We start from the raw sequence: 22262 nt of genomic DNA on the forward strand, positions 1-22262 counted from the left end.
TCTCGATCTCCTGACCTCATGATCCATCCACGTGACAGTGGATTTTGTTAGGGAATATCAGGAGATACTGAGATATAATGGATACGTCTTGGCAGAAAGTGAAAGTTGTTGAAGTCAGATTTAGAGCATGAAAATTCAGCTGACAAATCTATCATTCCAAAGAGTTTAGCACTATATTCAAACTTCATGAGATCATAACTATCTTCACAGTTTTCACTGCCAGATTTCTGAGGATTTTAGAACAGCATATGTCTGCTATTACTGCATTCAAATAAATTTTTGTTTTACTGATACATGGATTTGGAAGTCAGATGAAATGGTGGCTTTACATTTAATGAAAGCTTTTGTGTTTAAAAGGTAAAACTGGCATAGCTGAGCACAGTGGCACATGCCTGTGATCCCGGCACTTTGAGGGGCCAAGATGAGAGGATTGCTTGAGCCCAGGAGTTTGAGACCAGCCTGGGCTAAGTGGAGAGATCTAGTTTCTACAAAAAATAAAATTATTTAATTAGCTGAGTGTGGTGGCTTGTGTCTGTGGTTCCAGCTACCTGAGAGACCGACGGGGGAGGATCACTTGAGCCCAGGTGGAAGCTGTAGTTAGCTATAACAGTGCCACTGCACTCTAGCCTGGGTAACAGAATGAGACCTTGTCTCAAGAAAAAAAAAAAATAGGGGATAAAAGATGAATTTCACAAGTCGGGAATAGTTTAGTACTGGTTTACAACACTGGGTTTGATTAGAGTCCTCTGAGTGCCAAAGAGGATGTAGACACCTCAGGTATCACTCATATTTCTATTCTTTATATCTTCATATGAAAAGATACACTTCTGTACACTTAGGACCATCTTCTTGAATCCAAACTGGTCCTCCAGTACAAGCTGTGTCTGTTGTCATTAACTGTGTAGACTAAACCATTCTCAAACTTACATTATTATGTTTTTTATACAAAGGGCAGTACATTCTTTTCACCAGAAACATCTACATGCACAGTTAGAGGGATTAAAGTCTACATGCCTCTCACTATAGAAAAAGGCAGCTAAGGCAGCCCAATCAACTTCTCCCTTGTGTTTTCAGAAATAAAGCAACAACATAATGGAAAAACTATAAGATGTATTCAAATCGATGACCAATTTTTGATTAGTAGCATTTCAACCATCACAAGGTTGAACGCAACTTCCCTTTGCTAAGGAAAAAGAATCTGTAAAATATTCTTTGAAGAAATATACTTTCATCTTTTTTTTTTTTTTTTTTTTTTTTTTTTTTGAGACGGAGTCTCGCTCTGTCACCCAGGCTGGAGTGCAGTGGCCGGATCTCGGCTCACTGCAAGCTCCGCCTCCCAGGTTCACGCCATTCTCCTGCCTCAGCCTCCCGAGTAGCTGGGACTATAGGCGCCCGCCACCTCGCCCGGCTAGTTTTTTGTATTTTTTAGTAGAGACGGGGTTTCACCGTGTTAGCCAGGATGGTCTCGATCTCCTGATCTCGTGATCCGCCCATCTCGGCCTCCCAAAGTGCTGGGATTACAGGCGTGAGCCACTGCGCCCGGCCTATACTTTCATCTTTAACAAGCTGTATTCATTCACACATTTATATCTTCATGCAGTCAGTACAAAATTATTAAATATACACAGTGCTGTAAATGTTTTGGTTTAGGGAATGATACAGGGGAAAGAAAAATCAAAAGCAAGCACTCCAAGGTTGTAAACCTATAGTCCCTTTAGATTTATTAAGTAGGCCATCAAAGAAAAAATAAAACTGTTAAAGTTTTATAATTTACAACTTCTCTTTGGAGAATGTAGTAGTTGTATGGGACAGTCGTTTTGGTTTGTTTTGTTGTTAATTTGAAGAAGAAGTGTTAGGCAATCAGAAGTAGGTGTTCAAGATTTGATGATTGAAACAACAAATGGTGTTATGTGAAATATGTAAGTCCTCAGTAAATACTTGTGGATTGAGTGAAATGTTTAAACTGAAAAGTGAAAAATCTGTTAAAGATACACATTTAAGTCATATTAAATGTTTCACAGCAATGTCAGAAAACATATTATCAAGGAGAAAGATGAAAGTGAGACAGACATGAAAATTTGCAAGCTACTTAGTTTACATCCATTTATGCTGGTTAAAGAAAATTTAGGGAGTGGTCGTTTTCTGATGTTTAAAATGTTTTTCTATTCAAAAGATGTTGCGTGTTAAAAACAATTATATTGGCTGGGCATGGTGGCTCATGCCTGACAGCACTTTGACAGGCCAAGGTAGGCAGATCACCTGAGGTCAGGAGTTCAAGATCAGCCTGGCCAATATGTTGAAACCCCGGCTCTACAAAAAGTACAAAATTATCCAGGCGTGGTAGAGTGTGCCTGTAATCCCAGCTACCGGGGAGGCTGAGGTGGGAGAATCACTTGAAACCAGGAGGCAGGGGTTGCAGTGAGTAGAGAATGCACTATTGCACTCCAGCCTGGGCGACCAGAGCAAAACTCCATCTCAAAAATAAAATATAAAATAAAATAAAAAATTACATTAATACTCTTTTTATCAAAACAATACTGAATCCTTCATTGCTTACTGCCAATGTCATCTGGACACAAAATGACAACATGGTAATGATACAACATGAGGCAAGTTGGGATTTCATGTTATGATCTGCCACTTGAAGATATACTCATAAAAATATATCATATTCCCAAGTGTGGACATATCTATGTTCTATTTTAGGAAACAGAAAAAAATATTCCAAGTTTCTATGTGCTCATGGAAGACTGAGAGCAAAATCTTCTTCAGAGCTACCAGGGACAGATGTTACAAATAAGAAGAGGTATGGAAGGTAAAGTTCTATAGCAATGTTCTCAGTATAGCAGATAGTGCCTTCTGGAGTCATCTAGGAAATGTGTAGGAACACTTAGGTCTCCCAATTAGAGTAAGGCTCTATAATGTTTATTGGGAAAGAGCAGGGCTGATAGACATTCTGAGATCTGCAGGACAGTCTGCATAATTAGGAGTTTCATTCTGTGATTCTCAGAATAGCGGCAAACATCAGAGTATTCTTTATATCTTCTAACGTGGTTGTGTTCAGTAGTTTAGGCAATAAGCATATATTTTATTTCCTTTGACTCTTTTTAATATTAAAAGTTAGGTACATTTGGTTATCTTTTGAAATGATGTATGTTGGTAAATGGAATGCAATGGATTTTTGCTTTTTCATAGTACAGAGGGTCTTACAAACAGTTGTTGTATTTGGGATCTGATAGGGTTGGGAAACCTCTGTTCCCAACCTCAAAATATGAGGTATTTCATATAATATAAGCATGCCTCAAGGTATGAGAAAGAGACACAGGCAACCAAAGCCTCTCCCACGGCTGTGAGAGAATGAGCCCAATAAACTACTGAGTTTTATATGGTTTCATACTTCACTGTGGCTATGTCATCTTCATGGGAACAGCTACACCCAGGAGATGTTTTAGAAACCAAATTTGGTCTTACGGATAAGATACAACCGAATTATAAGATGGTTGCTAGCAACAGAGTTGTACAGAGAATAGTAACCATGTAGGCAAGAAAAGATAACAACAACAATGAAATAATTTTAAGAGAAAGAGTGAAAATTACTAGCCATGAGTAAGAGAGAAGATAACCTTCATCAATGGAAAAAGGCAAAAAAAAGGAACATAGAAAAGTACTAGGATGTGAGTGCCCTAAAATTAATACACATATATTGCTATTCTTCAGTCTCTCTATGTTTAATAACATTGCAAGTATTTAATAAACTAAAATACTGAAATAAATGTAGAAAATAAAGAGTTGGTAAAATATAGATACATCAAAAATTCTAAAGGAACCTACCACTCACTCATCCTTGATCATTTTGAAAATAAATGAACCGATTTCTTTCCATCTCCTCCCTAACTCGTTCTTTTTTATTTATTTATTTATTTATTTATTTATTTTTTTGAGATGGAGTCTCGCTCTGTCGCCCAGGCTGGAGTGCAGTGGCCGGATCTCAGCTCACTGCAAGCTCTGCCTCCCGGGTTCACGCCATTCTCCTGCCTCAGCCTCCCGAGTAGCTGGGATTACTGGCACGCACCACCATGCCCAGCTAATTTTTGTATCTTTAGTACAGACAGGGTTTCACCACCTTGGCCAGAATGCTCTCGAACTCCTGACCTCAGGTGATCTGACTGCCTTGGCCTCCCAAAGTACTGGGACCCCACACCCAGCCCTCCTTAACTCATTCTTTTAGTTGTGCTTGAGTGCAAATCTTGTTCACTGTGCTGCCACCTCCCTCGCCTTTCTCCTTTGGGTTAATCAGATTTCTCTGCCTCTTCTCAGTCAACAGGACTATATACTTGATCTCTAGACTCAGGCCTCTGTCATTGATAGACTCTCTTTTAGAGAAACAAGAGACATTATATATTAAGTCATTTAAGTCATCCCAGATTAAGACTGAATTAATTTAAGTCCCAGGGGGAATTTAAAACTGGATTATCCTCTCCTGAGATTCCTCTACTTCCTGCAGAAAAGTTAATTTAGGTCATTTTGTGATACCCTGCATGATGGGCAACTGTGCCCGTGAATGAAACCAAACAAAAGCATGATGCAAATACGGAGCAAGTCAGTCCTCTGAGAGAGTTACCCAGTTGAGCTCTCTTGGAGCCTCCTAGAACATCTGCCTATCAAGATTTAAGAATGCATATCTTAAAATAATATTTACAAAATCAGATTTGGAGTTTATTATTCACTTAACATCAAGACATTTGGGAAATGACTCTAGCATTATTAGAATTTTACTATGTATTTATTTCAATGAAGTCTTGATTAGCAAAAGAAAAATGGAGCAAAACCCAGTCAGATTTGGAATATCTGTAGAAAACCTCTTAGCATCATGTCAGTAAATAAATTTCGTGCTCATGACAACAGATCAGGGAGCTGTACACATTACTGGTTATTTGGTTTAATCTAAAACTGAATTCTTCTAAAACTAAAAAAAGGAAGTAATCCTGAGTTGAGCAATGTATAACATTCTTCTGTTTGTCTCTGTAATAAACTTCTTAGACAGTTGTATATATCATAGTGAAATTTAACATTATTTTTTAAAGATTTTTAAAACAATTATTATATTGAGGGTAAAACTTAATTTTTTCACTTTAAAAATTTTTGTGCGGTTTTAACACTGATTTTCAAAACCATATGTTATTTATCAACGAACAGAATATAGAGCTTAGATGTTTCACAGCAATGTGAGAAACACGCATCATATTGAACACTGAAAAAGACTTCTATCAAAACATCTGGTAAGCAGAAGTAGAACTGAACTTAACTGGTAATATGCATATTTATCTAACTTGTTTTTCTAACTTGGTTATATATCTTGGAAGAGATGTGGCGATTTTTTTTTCCAGGAGAAATTGAAAATACTAATGTACTTTATATACATTTTTTATGATTATAATGACATTTGTCTTACTGTCATTCAAAGCATTATGCAAATTTTAAAAACAGCAACTTTAAATTAACATTTTTTAAAAAATTTATCTTAGTAGTGAATTTAAAAATATTCTTCACATTTGCCTCTACCAACTAGCTTATCTAATGAATCTCAATTTATCTGTATGGCTACTCATGCTTTCTTCCACTTTGATTATTTTGACATACTTTACTTTTATTAAGAGTAAAAAAGTACAGTTCTTATAACTTCTAGAGATACTGCTCCACTCAATGACAATGTCTGGAGAAATCTGAAATCAGAGACTGTCAGTGATTACAAAAAAAGCCTATCTTAAATCAAGATGATTTAGAATCTACTGTAGCTCAGGAAATGCGACAGAACCACTATGCACTTAAAGACATTCCAAAGCAAACTAAAGTATTTCCAGGCTTTTCTTAAGGAGCAACTATCAATAAAAAAACTTTAAATGTTTGATTTTTTTCATTTTTCAAAGTGCAACAAAATGCACCACACAAGTTGAATAGTTAACTGTGTTTGTCTCTTCATTCTTCATGCAACAATTTTATGACTGTCTCTTCATTCTTCATGCAACAATTTTACAATAGGCAGTGTTATCATTAACTGAATAATGTTACGATGAAACATCACAAAATGTTAATCATATCTGCCCATCACATAAGCAAAACTTTTAAAGATTGGCACTAATTAGTAGTGATAAGGATATGGAGAAATAAGTATTCTAACATATTGTTTGGAATGTAAATGTGCATAATTATCTTGAGGCTGTAATTATTTACAATATATACATATCATATGACCTGACAATATTGCTTCTAGAAATTTATCCCATAACAGAGAATGTAAAGATCTTAGCCAAGGATATTTATTGCATCATTGAATGTAATCCCAAGAAATTTGAATAAACTAAATGTTCATCAATATAAGAAGGATTAAACATACACTCATGCTATGGAATGCTCATAATTTCATACTTGAAAATAAGTTAAAGACACTATTTTAAGTTCAAAAATGCAAGCTTCAGACCACTATTTTAGGATGATAACAATTTTAAAAACAGTGTATTTTTCTATATTCAGGTAGATGTAGAAATATAGATAGGGTCTACGACCATAAATAAGTCTGAAAAGAGATGCCCACATTAAGTAAATACATAATGAATGCCAACTGAAATTACAAACAGAAAAGTTTCTACTTAAAACACAACATTGGATTAGTGACTTGTTTTATAAAACTGGAATCAAAACAGCCTAGATATATTTTGGATAATCATATACTTGTTTAAAGGAAGTGTTAGTAAATTCTAAGTTATAGGGAATCTATAACTTGGACTGTATATATTCTACCCAAACGAAAAGTGAAGCAACTTCTTCCAAAGAACATATCTTGGCAGAGCTGGGGAACTGTCACAAGAAGGTTCACAGCTCATGATTTAACAAAGATGTGGCCAATGTCTGTTTTTATCCCAAACCTGCTCTGCGTAGTAACTGCATACAGGTGGGATGCCTTCCCTCCTACGACCCTCTTATTTGGAGCACAATATCTGATTTAGTGCCTTACAGACAGGAAGCACATAATACTTTCTGAATGCATGACCAATAGTCCCAATATTTAGCAGCTGGTAGAAGAGTTAGGTGTAGGAAATTAAACAACTAACAAAGATATATTCAAGGGATTGCTGTTGTTACCATGATGATGTGAATTCTAAATTTAAAAAAAGCAAATTAATAAGGTGGCTGTTGTTATTACCATTGCTAAGAAGTGTTGTGCTGGCAAAGTCAAGAGAAAATGCCTCAATTAGATAAGGCAAAATTTTAGCTACATACTTCTTAGGAACTTTAATTTTTATCCTCTGTTTTCCTTCTCTTTACTAACATTTTATTTGCTCTAGTCTTTAGACATTGCTAGACCACCAACAATGAGTCACATTTACTTCACACTGTCTCCACAGTGGCTGAACTTGTCAGAAAAATGATAGCTGCATAATACAAAGCAGTCTTTGTTTTTGTTTTTGTTTTTGTTTTTTTAAATAAAAGAGTCAAAACCAAGATGATGGTCATCAGGGTGAACAGAGGAAAGATTTACTAGGACACTGAAACTATCCCTACCTTAGAAGCATAGCCCAGTTGGGTTTTCACCTGGGAAATAGCAGCAAATAGCAGGAGGTATACAAGAACTGGGAATTATCCTCAAACAAAGGGCAAGATTGGAATTGTAAGAGGCACAGATGCAAAGCCAGGTGCTGTAAATAACAGCTGCAGTCAGCAATTACAACATTGTCTGAATTGAAAATATGGAAGGCACACCTGCACACATGAACATCGCTCAGGAAGAGTAACATTGTTAACTAAAAGATAATCTGTATTTGTCCATAAGGGTTAGTAATACTCATACTGTAAACCTCTTACTGCCATTACTAACGATATACAAAATGTGATGAGGATCACTTTGTCACCTCTACCATCATATTTGCAAGCACCTGAATCTCTACATTTTGTTAAACAATGAAGAATATAGAGTGTCTATATAAACCAAGCCGAAATGATAACCTCTTTACCAGTTAATACAGAATGAGCTCTTGAATACTGAACAGGAAATACAAGAACTGGAGCAAGATTCCAAAATTAGAAGCTCAGTTGAGATCTGTGTCAAAAACAGTAGGTGACAAATCTAGAACTATGCAGATGTTTGGAGTAAAATTCATTTTCTCTGCCTGCAAACTAAAAACACAATAAACTAAACATGTGTTCCACTATGTGGCATTTTTTATAACCCATTTTTACAAAATTTAAGATATTTTTATTTTAAAATGAATTAAAATTTATCCATGATTTTTGTAACTTCAATAGGAGTTACATAATTTTTTTGAGAAAACTGATCACACAAAAATTAATTCTCTAATCTAAAAGTTTTAAACACATAAAACAAACTCAAAGAACATAATATTCTATCTTTCACTCCCATCAATCACACATAGTGGTCACCATTCATTCAAGAAAGATCCAATTAACTTTCTACTCTAATGCATTTATTAAATCAGATAGATAATCTTTGAAGTAATCCACATTTCATTAAAAACTGAATAGAATTCATAATTTCAGTCACTAAACTGATAGAGGATAAAGAATACTTTGTCTATTATATGGCAATAATCATAAACCAATGCTCTATAACACTCTGCAAATGTGCTTCAGTGAGGCCAAACTGGATTTTAATACTTTTTCCCTGCAACTGGATAAATATAGAAAAAAGAGAGGCAGAAATCACGTCACCATAATACTGCAATAAAACTAATGTAATCCTTTTCATATAGAGATTCAGTATAAAGGCCTGTTTTTAATTGCTAAGGATAGAAATACTTAAGACTTTTCTGTAGCATTTGCCTGCTTCATAATCAAAGTGAAGGTTGAACTGTCACTACATAAAGATAATAGTATCAACAAATTATATATAATATATATATGTGTGTATATATGTGTGTGTATATGTGTGAATGTGTATGTGTATATATACAGTTTTATATGTCTATAGTTTTATAAAAGTGGGTATATATGTAATACACATTTGTGTATTAATGTCTGTATATATAGCTATATATATAGTTTTATAAAAGTATGTATATGTAATATACATTTGTGTGTGTGTCTGGAAAGTTTACACCTTCAGCATTGCTTGGAAATCGCCTTACCTCATATACAAATTCATAATTTATAAATTTGGCTTTCCCCAGAACTGCACAATTCAGCTAAATTTCTGCCACCTAACAAGAATACCCTCTCCTCAGGTTTCAATATGTTCTTTATTTTCTTCTGCATCTTTGCCACACAGACTTTAACATTCATATTTCTAACATTCTGTTGAAGGCAACCTAGGCTGTGTATCATGTGCCTCAAAATTTTTCCAAGCTTCTGCCCACTGTCTGATTCCAAAGTCATTTTCATGTTTTTAGATATCAATTACAGTAAGACCACACTTGCAGGTGCCAGAATTTGTATTCATTAGGCATAAGTGCTATAACAAGTTACAGCAAATTTATGGGTTAAAACAACACAAATTCATCATTTTATATATCTGAGAGATACATAAAGAGAAGTCGTAAATGAGTCTAATGGGACTAAAATCAAGGTGTTGGCAGGGCTTTGTTTTTCTACAGACTCAAGGGAGAAAATCTGTTTTCTTGATTTTTCCACTTTCTAGAAGCTGCCTGCATTCCTTGGCTCATGGCCCCAATCTTCTTCAAAGCAGGTCATTCCCACTTTTGCTTCTGTCATCACATCCCTTCTCTGCCGTTGATTCTGCTACCTCACATGTATCAGCACTCTTGTGATTACACTCATTTTACCTGGAAAATGCAGAATAACTTTTCCATCTCAAGATCCTTAACTTAATCGCAACTGGGAATTCTCTTTTTTCCATGGAACTTAACATCTTTACAGCATCTGAGGATTAGATGTAGACATCTTTGTGGGAGGACATTATTCAGCCTATCGCAGAAGCCCCAACCAAGAATTATCATTATTACAAATAACCTATCTGTTTGATATAATATGATTCTGTAGAAATGTTAACTGGCTCAGTTTTGATTGACAGCATTAAAATAAAGGTTGTGAGGGAGGATAATCTCATCAAGTATTTTGCCATCTTTGCTCTGACATAAATGTATATGAAGATCTTACATGGGTAGTAGTTATTTCTGTTTCATTAGTCACTCAATGTAACATTCCTAGAATTAAAGGCAATAAGTAATTTAGACTTTACCGTTGATATTATTTGAACAAAACTCTAAATTATAAAATTCTCCCTAATAAACAAATGACATCCTCAGTTCGATGCTATCAGTATACTCTATCAAATAAAAATATCTGGCTTGTTCTTTAATCACATTAGAGAAATTATTATGATAGACCTCTGGTACTTAGATACTCATATTACTCTTGATACGAAAATAGGGGTTGAACATATATGAGTTTTAACTGATGATTCTACATGGACAGTGTGAAATAAATGTAGTGCACTGAAAAAAGTACAGGGAATTGATTTCTGTTCCTACACTTTCAACTGTCTGTCCTGCCTCAGAAATCAAATCATCAATAAACATCAGTCTTCTCATCCATAGCAAGAGGGCATTGACTTAGGTCAGGGAATCCAAACTTTTTAGTATGAAATCATTTTGAAAAATAAATACTAAATGGAGTATAACTATTTTATTAATAAGTTTATAAGTTTAAACTTACTTATGACCAATACCATTTGCATTTCTTACTATAAAGCCAATCAGTGAAAAGAAGTGTTCTAAATTTGAAACCAAGGGTTAAGAAAGATTGTTGCATAGGGTTAAAAATAACACATTTTGTTGCTTGAGGGGGCAAAAAAAGAGAACGATAGCTGTGATATTATAGAAACTATTTAATATTTGATTTGGTTGCATGTTATCAATATATGGAATCTAAATATATTACATACTATCATCTTAGTAACTGACATTGTAGTTTCAAGTTATATGTATAACAGAGTGAGAAGAAAAAAAAAACTTTTTTTTTTTTTTAAATCTGTTTAGGAATAAAGAAACTTTATGGCAAAATTTAAGGGAACATATTTGTTAGTATTCTGTATATGACACATTTGTATAGTTAAGCATTGTTTTTAATTTTAAAAATAGTTTATTACAAAAGTAGGGCAAATGCTCTTGAAGTCCATAAAACGCCTGCAAAAGAAACTAGGAAAATATTTGGAATATATAATGCTAAGTAACTCAAATTTGAAAATTCAATAATTCTATTTTCTAATGACTATTGATTTTGATACTATATCAAATCCAACATTTTCAATCCTCATCCTATCCATGAAAGAACTCATAGATTTCAACTTACTTAGATTTTAAACAGCTTATTTTTTGCACAATGTCACAAAACCAAATGAAATAGCAAACTCATCCACTTAGTCGTACATGAGAAAAACCTATCATTCTTCATTTTACTTTCCTTCCTACATTACATTTAATCTATCAACAAGTACTATGTATCTGTATCTAAAAGTATTAAATACGCCCATTTCTCTCTCATGCCACTGCCACTCCCTTAGTCTTAGCCACCATTGTAGTAGTATGTGCTCTAAATACACTCTGACGAGCTTACAATCTCTTCTCCATGGAGTATCCAGAGTGATCCTTAAAAGCACAAATCAAATCATGATTCCCTGTTTATATGCTCCAGTGGCTCTCTTTCACACTTAAAATATAAATTCTCTATCATGGTTTACCAGGCCTTCATGATCCTCTTTATTCCTTGAATATCCAAAGTTTGTTCCTATATCAAGTCCTTTGCATCTGCTGTTCCTTCTCCTTGGTAAGCTCTTCTGGCAACTTATATGACAGGCTAATTTTTTTTTTTTTCTCATTTAAGTCTCAGCTGAAACATCAACTCAGTGAAGATTTATCTGAAATCCTTTCAAAATTAGTTTTACTCAGGAAACTCACTCAAAATCACATTATACTGCTCTTTTTTTCTTCACTGAATTATGTATCAAAACTTCAAAACTATCTTGATTACTTAATTTGTATTTGTGGGTGTGTGGGCGTGTATGTGTGTGTGTGTGTATACATATATATGTAGTTGGTTTCCCCATCTGAAATATAGGCTCCTCGAAGTGATACGTCTTGTTTACCATTTTAATGCTGTCATCTAGAATCATGTCTGGTACACAGGGAGTGTTTAAAAATTTTTGTTGAATAAATGAATAAATTTGTTGGGGGAAATCCTCATACAGCCTGTTAAAACCTTTCTGCCTCTGCTTATGCCCAGTCCCAGTTGAAAGTTCAACTGACCTCTTAAGATGTAGATGAGATTTAATGACTTCCAAGAAATTTTCCACAAGTCATCATCGCTGTTCTTGAAAACTTCCTATCTCTTTAGTAGAATACTTACATATAGTATACATACTTATATTACATACACACATTTTTGAGTTTTTTTTTTTCTAGACTAGTTTTTTCCAGATCTATTTATGTGTCATGAGTTGGACCATGAGCTTCCTGAAGTCATGGGCTTCTATATCATTTCTTTCCTCTATTTACAGTAATCACACTACTCTTTATCCAGTAGGTAGAGGCAAGGTAAAAAATCAACTACTTTTTAAACCTATTTTTCTCACAAAAAAGGTGAAAATTAATATAAGATGTAATGAAATTAAGAACTCAGGCAAAAGGTTTCTTTCTGTATTTTGTCCATTCTAAGAGGGTATGGGAGTGCAGAAGCAAAAGCAAAGGCAGAACTTCTTTCTATTCATAAACATTTTCTCTTTTTCTATATTAGATTAAAAGAAAAATGACCACTCCACATTGTTTCTAAATTATGTCAATAAAGTTAAAACATAGCAGAAAAAAACACTGATACATCTTCAGGGCACTGAAAAGAATAATTATGAATTATTGTAGTAAATAATATTCTGAATAACAATATTAATTAATTAAGCCAGTCCAAAGAGATGAATACATATCTTAAATATCAGGCACAGACAATTATAAGGAGGTTGATACCTTCATGAACTTTACAGTCCATCCAGACAGTTCTTCATTTCAGTAAGAAATTCCTGAATAATTAACAATTTGACCACTCATCAGCCTTTGAATCCATTGTGGCAATACAACATTTTTATTCTACTCCAGTTTTTCAAAGGCAAAGAGAGAATTTAGCCTTGCAAACAGGTTGAAAAAAATCTATTAGCTATTAGCTTTTTAGTACCTTTATATTTAAACAAAAAAGAATTTATAATGATAAGGATGTTGACAGAAAAGCAGGAAATATTAGTGCCTAACAAAAGTCAGTTCTAATTCATGACCATTGATTTAAATGTCATTAAAATTGTACTTGTTCCTGGCTTGGCTTTGCTTAGATATGCTTTCATTTCCCTCAGGCTGTAGTCTATTACTAATATACTTTTCTGTAATTTCCTCCCTTCTGAGTTCAGTAAAAGAAAAACTTTAAATCAGATTAATTTTTGACAACTTGTGCATAGATCCAACAGGCAGGAAGAATGATACACACTTGTTCCCTTGCAGGAGAAAAGAGTGTGATTGTCAGCAAGAGTGCTCAGGCACTCAGAGGAAAAACTACACAATTCTGCTCATTGATTACAAGTTTTCAGAAGGGCTAGCAGCTTTTCCCAAGCTAATTCCATCCTAGGGACCAAGAAAAGCCACACACCTGCCCAAAGTTTCTGAATGGCTAGGCTAACCTACCACAGTTAATCCTAACTTCCATCCCTTTAAAAAAAAAAGAGGTAAAAAAGTGTCTGAAAATTTATTGTTAATGCTTTCCTATTTCCTTCAACATCAGTAGTCTAAAAATAAAGCATCTTAGTACAATTTAAGAAATTAAGACTAGGATTTCAGACCCTGAAGCCCATTTAAATATGTATTATTATTATTATTACTTTTTAACCCTTGCTTTTAAACCACCCTCAACTTTTGTAAATTCTGTGAGGGATGAAACACAGGAGTACAATTTAAGAGTGGAGATTGTGGAGTTTCTCAAGTTCACCAGTGGTGACTATGATGGGAATGAATTCAGTCAAACAATTTCTAAACACACGGAGTACAACCAAATGGAGCTTCCACAGTTTTACTGTAACTTCTTGACAGATAAACTGTTCTTTTTCTTCTCAGGTTTGTTATTTTTGAATGTCTGTCACTTATAAAAGCATGTCATCCATCTGCACAGAGAAAAGGGCACCAGTGAAAGATTTGACAGAAGCAGCATCAGACAAAATTAAGATTATGAAGAAAATGCTTTTGAAAAAACAAATTCTTCATCAAGTAATTAGTGAATAGACCACAAAAGAAAGAAGAATGGATAAATTAGACAAAACATGATCAGTGCTGGTATGTCTTATGTATTTGGATAAAATCTTCCATGTACTACTACTCTTTTGTAACAAGTGATTTTTTTCTTAATATTGGAATACATGTTTAAAATGCAAGCTAGCACTGAAGTCAAAGATTTTTAGAGGGAGTGAGGAAGGACTTATCATCATTGCTTACCATAAGTAATATTCTGAATAAATAATAATCTGACTTAGACAGTCCCAGGATATAAATATACAAAACGAAGAGGTAAACTCCAGACTATATGAATCTTTAGTAATTATACATCAACTTTAGGTTTATCAAATGAATGAATAAACTGATATTAAATGAAAAATGAATGCATACATGTATGCCTTAGCTTTTGGAATTTTTTCTTTCCATGCCTTCTAGGGGTACTGTCTGTGTTACTGATTTCCAGCTATATCTGGTGCCAGTGAGGATAAGTTCTACCAAAGTACCTATGGCAAGGCAGCCAAAGTGTTTCTGGTATTCTAGACTGACGCCAAGAAGGAGATTCACTATTTAAAAAATATCATGGTAATGATTAGGTTACATGAACTGTAAGTGCTTTCTTGATATCATTTGTGAAATACCTGAATCTTTACACTTCATATTGGAAACGAGCCACTATTTTTACTAAAATTCCTAATATCAGTTCAGACATTATATGCTGCAAATAACAGATTACCTACTAGCAGTGATTTCCATAATGATTTTTTTTTTTCAAATACAGATATATAAAGTTAAGGAAGTCCAGCAATGGAGATCTCAGAACTTCATGGTTGTTAGGGCTCTGAGTTGGCTAATTTGTTTAGACAATTTGGCTCAACTTTCTGAACACCATATCCTGATAAACAATGCCCCTAGGTAAAAAGGATAAGTTGGGGGCTGTCCTTACCACCTCTCTGTTTATAAATCAGGAAGGAAAACATTTCTTTGAAGGCTTACATTCTAAGAAAATGTAGCCTTAGATCTCTCATGCCAAGACTGGATTACATCTACAATGCTAAACCCATCACTGGCAGTGGGTGAATGGGACTTGCTTAGACCAGCTGTTGACCTGACCAGCAGTGTCGGGGTAAACTTGTTAGAAATGCAAATGGGCCTCTTCACAGGCCCAGTGATTTAGAAACTGTGGAGCTGAGGTCCAGCAATCTGCTTAACAAGCCCCCAAGTGATTCTGACTTAAGCTTAACTTTGAGAAGAGCTGATTTAGAACATTCTAGCTCATATCCTGGGTTTGACCCACCTTCTCTGAGCAGATAAGGAAAAATTCTCCTCAAGGTTCCACGTATGTTCCCTCTGCCTCCAGTGTTCCTCCCCCACATGGGTGATGCCCTCATTCCCTTCAGGCAAACACTATGCTTTTTCATATCAGGGACTTGAGCATCCCTGATTTTGGTATCCTCAAGGTCCCAGAACCAGTTCTCTTTGGATACTAAGGAATGACTGTACTTACTTGTTTGTGTTTGGTCTACTTCCTTCAACTAGAATTTCAATTCCATAAGAGCAAAGGCTTTACTCTACTTATTCACTTTTCTATCCCCAGGGCCTACAACATTGTCTGGTATACTATGGACATAAAATAAATATCTGCTATAGAAATATTGATATCCAAATGAAATTAGAAATAAAAAAATGGCTCATGAATAGACAAGCAACATTATTAAATTTTTAAAAAGCATTTTTCACCATAAACACTATGTTCAAATAAATTTACCTATATTAGAAGTTTTGCCATTCTATCAGATTTCATAGCTTTTATCTATGGAAATGTCAGGTTTTTTAAGAAATAGATTTGACTAACATACAAACTTCTGCCAAAAGTAAATGCTAAGTAACAAGGTTTGTTCTAAAAAAATCCAGAAATTCACAGGATGGAGAAATTAGGTACAACCAAAGTAGTTTCGAAATGTAAACTACTTACATAAACAGATTACAATTCTTGCAATTTCCCATACCGTTGGTTTTGTTTCTTAGTTTTAGTCTAAGTATTATTCAGCATCTTGATTTCTTATCAATGCCCGCTTGCTTTACTTTAAGAATAATTTTATGTAAATAAGTACATGTGTCCACAAATAACTATTTATATATTGAGAAAATTTTAAATGACATAATATGCTAAATATTATCACACAATATAAAATAAAAATTCAACCGAAAGGCCTCTTTTGTTAGTTTAATATGGATAAAGCGTATTTCTAGTGAAATACTTTTGAAGATCCTTTAAGTAAATTTTAATATAATTTATATATTTGCATGATTCAGCACATTTAAATCCAGCCACAAAAATGTTACTTGTTAAGATCGTTTGCTTAAGAAAAAAATGATTGCAGTATAAATTCTTGATGGCATCATGCAAAAAATCCTTAGCTGCTAATTTACAAATAATTGTGTGTATGCAATGAATTAGGGCACCATATAAATTACATATACAAAGATAGGCTGGGTGCAGTGGCTCACGCCTGTAATCCCAGCACTTTGGGAGGCCAAAGCGGGTGGGTCACCTGAGGTCGGGAGTTCAAGACCAGTCTGACCAACATGGAGAAACCCCATCTCTACTAAAAATACAAAATTAGCCGGGCATCGTGGCGCATGCCTGTAATCTCAGCTACTTCAGAGGCTGAGGCAAGAGAATCGCTTGAACCCAGGAGGCGGAGGTTGCGCTGAGCTGAGATCATGCCATTGCACTCCAGCCTGGGCAACAAGAGTGAAACTCCGTCTCAAGAAAAAAAAAAAAAAAAAAGAAAGCAAATCAACATCAATCTCAAACAGTATTTTTTCAGTAGAGAGAACTGAACCTAAAGACAATGAGCATGCAAGTTGCACAATGATCCTGTCTCATTGTACAAGTGACTCTCTAGTGTTGCTCCATGTTCTTAATGTATCACAAACACTTTTCCTGAGACTTATCCTCCTTTTTGCTTTCAAATATACAGCTAACCAAATTCCCTTTCACATGTTAAAACAATCCTGGTTTTGAACAGACTATGTTATAAATGGAAAGCCTTTCTTGATTTTTAGTACAATTTAGATAAGCCCTTCTACTCCATTCTTGAAGCATATCTTCTCAGTGACTTCTTGCCTAAAAGAATAACAGGCAGAACCACTTGTCTCAACTGCAATGAACATAACTCCCAAAATATCTCTTCTCTTGCATCAAAATATGTAACCACATGACTATTTATTTTAAACATTATGATACTGATTATTTAATTAACATGCTTCTTTAATAGTCAAGCCAATGTCTTTATTCTCTTTACGTACTGGCTGCCACCAGAGATACAAATTTCAAGAAGGCAGGAAACAAACTATTACACAAAGCATTTTTAATTTTTAGTTTATTTTTTTTTATAGAAATGGGTCTTGCTATATTGCCCAGGCTGGTCTTGAACTCCTGGGCTCAAGCAATCCTCCTGCCTCCACCTCCCAAAGTGTTGGGATTACAGGCATGAGTCACGGCATACAGCCTATACTGGGAATTTTTTAGAATGATTCTCACATGCTCAAAAATTTTCAAAATGATGTTATTTCAGGATGTATGCTAATTGTTCTTAGATTTAAATTCTTTCACATTGTCCTTCAAGAATTTTCAAACTTTTAAACATTTCCTGGTCTCTTGTTCCACATCTGATACTTGTATTCTCTGCACAGGACCTCATTTAATTTGTTTAAATGGATCATCCAATACACTTCTCATTTTTTTCTGTTGGTGTCACTTGTCCATTTGCCCTCACAGGTTCAATAATTCCCAATTGTTTTAAAAGGTATGTTTCTGCATTCGTCCAATTCTATCACTGCTTACTTCGTCTAGAAAGTTATACTTTCTTATATATATTCAATAATTTTTGCTCCATTGGTAGGTTTCCTCTGATAAATAAAATATGCTCAAGTCTCTACCATACTTAATAATTCTTTTCTAAATTAAAGAATCTCCTTTCTATCAGTAATGCATTTCTGGAAAGGAAAGTTTCCCCAACCACTTTATTTTCTCAGCTCCTATTCACACTAAAGTCTTGCTTCTATCCGCTATCTTTTCGCCCAGTCACTCTAATTGAATGCTCCCTTTTCTAAACTCAACCATAGACATCACAATTTGCAAACCCAGTTGCCTCTTCTCATCCTATTTTATTTGAGCTTTCTATGCTGCTTCAAACTATTAACTACCGTTTATAAGCCTCTTCTTGGTATATCTTCCTTTCCTCAGTGTTGTGACAAGGCACTCCACTGTTTATGCACCTTTCAATCCGGTCACTTCTATTCTAGCTTCTCTCCTACCTCATTTTCTTCCTCCTACTGTCTCAACATAGGTGTCCTCCAAGGAGCTCTCCTCGTCTTTCTATATTATCTTGTTTATATGTTTTTACTACTCCCAAAGCTCCTAGTCTGAGTTCTCTAGTTCCAGACATTGTCCAAACTTTTATTTCTGTTTTTCTGATTGCATTTATCTTAGCTGTTTTTTGGTACTCTACACTTGGCTTTTCCAAAATGGAATAAATGATTTTTTCTTTTAAATCTCAGCCCTTGTTTCTAGTCTTTTCTGTCTCTGTGACGGACATCACATCTTCCTAGTGTGGTTGGTTCAGGACAGAAGTTCAGCATCTTATTTAAGTCTTCAGCTTCCTTGTTCCAACAGATACACCCCGAGACATGTTAACTTGTACTCCACCATCACCTCCTCCATAGCCTTATTTCTTATTTTTTAACGAAATCACTCATCTCTTCTCCATATTTTAGTACACCAGCTTTAAAATTCCAACTTTTTGTTGGAAAAACTCACAAACTTACAGAAAATTTGCAAATACACTACTCTTTTTATTTTCACTTTACTAAACATGAAGAGTAAGTTACTGCGCTGATGCCTCCATTATCCAGAATACTTTAGTATTTCTCATAAACAAAAACATTTTCCTACAGAGCACAAAATGATGTTCAAACTTAAGAAAAATTACTGTCTAAACTTCAGATCCTATTCAAATTTTGCAGTTGTCTTAATGATGTCTTTTGTATCTAAATGATCTAATCAGAATCACGTGTTATATTTAGTTACTATATCTCTTTGGTCCCATTCAGCCTTCACAGTTCAGCCTTCCCTTCACTTTTGAGGCTTTACATTTTTGAAAATTATAGCTCAGTTATGTTGTAGAATGTCCTAAATTTGGATTTCTCTGTTTTTTTAATGTTTAGATTAAGGATATGCATCTTTGCCCTGAATATCACAAAAGTGATGCTGTACTTTTCTTGCATCCTAGTGGGAAACCACAATTACTTTCCCAACATGGATACTGTTCACCTTCATCATTTGGTCAAAGCATCTGCTAGGCTCTTCCAATGTGAGGTTAATCTGTTCCCTTTTATAAATATTAAGTTTTTGGGAGCTACTTTGAAACTATGTAAATACCTGGTTTCTCATCCATTTTTCTCTATATATTTATTTATATCAGTAAGAACTTGTGCTTTCCTGTTTTATTCAGTGTTATAATCAATCACAATCTTCATTTTGATTCTCAAGTAATAGGCCTCTGGTTCAGCCAATGAGGGGGCACCTTGAGGTTGGCAATTGTGTCCTCTTGATATGCCCTCAATTTTTTTTTTAGCGTTTTATGGGAAAAAAAAATAATCTAGTTTTATGTTGTACTTTTCTTGTTCCAGTCCTGGATTGAGCCGTTTATCCAAAGAGCCCCAGTTACTTTTATTGGATAATGGTATTCAGACACCAAAATCTGGATGTTAGGCATATTTACCACCAATATGTTGTTGCTCCCAGGCTCTCTCAGTGGACTATGTGTATGGAACACACACAAACACACATAGACACCTATACACAGTTTCACCTGTGTTTTTTGTTGAACATTCTCCCTCCCACGCCTGCCCTGCCACACACATAATCTCTGCCATCTCTGCTTGCACCTCCTTCCCTGTGTGGCTGTGCTCCTCACTCCATGCAGACTCAGGCACCCTGCACATGACCAACCTCTGCCTGGAAGTTCACACACCTAGACCGATAAGGCTCTGATATGCTGCATGGGCCACCCTCTTGCATGGTCACCCTCTTAACCTCCCGCAGAGTCTGCCTCCCCACCCCCAAGCTTTTCATCTTGTTTGGACTCTGACACCTCACACCATGCCATGTGTCCCTGACAGGTCCCCTTTTCACTACACTTGGGCTCTCATTTCCCAAGGTGGATTGCCTAGTGTGTTGATATTTCACTCGCCCTAGTTGGGCTCCAAAACCCCAGCAGTTCACCTCCACATGTGGACACTCTTCTCCCTGCTCAAGCTCTTACTTCCCACACGGGGTCGTGCCACCCACCGTCCCCATGAAGACAAGCTTCTGAATCTGATTGATTTCTGAGATGCCACACGAGGCTGATACTTTGTGAGACTGCCTCCTCCATCCAGCTCAGGCTCTGACAAGGTCTGTGGGGCCACTGCTGCTTCTCCCCTCTCCCACTGGTGTGGGTCCTACCATGCTCTGACCCACCACAATGGTTATGAGGTGAATTGTCAAGAAAAAAAGAGAAGAAAAGAGAAAAGGCTGAGAAAAAAGAGCTGCACCAGGCTTTCAGCTTGTTTCTTTACCTCTACTATTTCACTGCATCAATCTAACATATATGCCATTGAGAATTTTTTAACCCAAAATGTTACATATAGCTGGGATTAAACTGCTTTCACTTCAAAAGCTTTCAGTGATTTACTGTTGCCTTTGCAATGCAATTTGAATTCAAGGTGCTGTCCAATATGAACATAAACTTTCCAGCTTTTCTTTCCCTGCATTGATATGAATGAGACAGAAAACTTTTATTCTTTAGATGTAAAGCATGTTTTCTAGTCCTATAGCTTTTGTTCTACCTAATTACTGCTAATTGGATTATCTTCCCTTTCATTTCCAACTGTCAAAATAACGTCCATCTTGGAAAATAAGATTTAATGTTACTTCCTCCATAAAATTCTTCTCTTAGCTTCTCCACCAAAAGCAATTATGAATAATAGTAATAATAGCAATGAGTTGTATTAAAAATGTCTCACATGTACTTTACTAGAAATTTCACGTCTATTATTCCTGCTCTTTTGTTAGTTCTGAAAATTAATAATTTTCAACTCCAATTTTATTTTATATACAATAACAAAACATCAGCACAGAGAGTTCAGATGACTTGTTCAAATCTTAACAGTCAATAAATAGCAGAGGGGGGATCTGAATCTAGATTCTAGTCTGAATCCAAGGCTAATGCTATTTGCAGTGGGACACAAGCATTGCTCACTACACTTTTCCAGGCACTTTGTCTTTTTCATTTTGAACATAGCACATTTGCATCATACTTTACTTGTTTCGCATATTACTTAAAAGAATAAAAGCTCCTTGAGGACAGGTTCATTCATGTTTAATTTCATATCCCTACCATCAGAGAGCCTTGACCATGGAGAACCCTTAGCACAGAGAAGAATGAACCATGGACTAGGGGGTCAGGAGGACCAGCCTATAATCCTGCTTTGCCACAGGTCACAGGGATATGAAATGATACTTTAAATAGACACTTAACTTCCCTGATCCTAGGATTCTATGTTTCTAAAAGGCTGTGGTGGTAAGACTGTATGACTTTTATCTCTATCCAAATTAAATCCCTGAGTTGTTTGATTTAATAAATAATAACTTTAAACATAAGAGAGTAAAAAAAAAATCCTATCACATCCATCTTTATCTTTCCATATATTTAAAAGTTTTTTGGCACTTTCAATTTTAATAAACTATTTCATTAAAAGTCAAATTTGATCATTATCTTTAGAGAACTGAAAGGGTACAAAGTTTATTTTGACAAAGAACAATTTGAATTCACTTTTTCCGGTAAACAGCCCTGAAAGCACTTTCTATAGGACTCAAAGAATAAGAAAAACATACTAAAATAATAGCAACAATTAAAAAGGGGTATTTTAACCTGAAAATGA

At 35.1% G+C, this 22262-nt stretch overlaps 1 protein-coding gene across 26 annotated transcripts in view; it reads right to left on the reverse strand.

Annotated features, from left to right (window-relative positions):
* The window catches only part of PTPRK (protein tyrosine phosphatase receptor type K), a 565022-nt gene that overhangs the window by 69203 nt on the left and 473557 nt on the right, over window positions 1–22262 (reverse strand). For 2 of the 26 annotated variants that reach the window (XM_074037029.1, XM_074037028.1), the window contains exon 14: window positions 13086–14161. The exons of the other annotated variants lie outside the window; for them this stretch is intronic. In XM_074037029.1, the coding sequence (XP_073893130.1) occupies window positions 14154–14161 (8 nt within the window). In that variant the 3' untranslated portion in view covers window positions 13086–14153. Of the gene's footprint in view, window positions 1–13085; window positions 14162–22262 lie in introns of those variants that run through there. 26 annotated transcript variants of the gene reach the window in all.

This window comes from Macaca fascicularis, chromosome 4 (assembly GCF_037993035.2).
Source record: "Macaca fascicularis isolate 582-1 chromosome 4, T2T-MFA8v1.1".
In the NCBI taxonomy this organism is placed as follows: domain Eukaryota; kingdom Metazoa; phylum Chordata; class Mammalia; order Primates; family Cercopithecidae; genus Macaca; species Macaca fascicularis.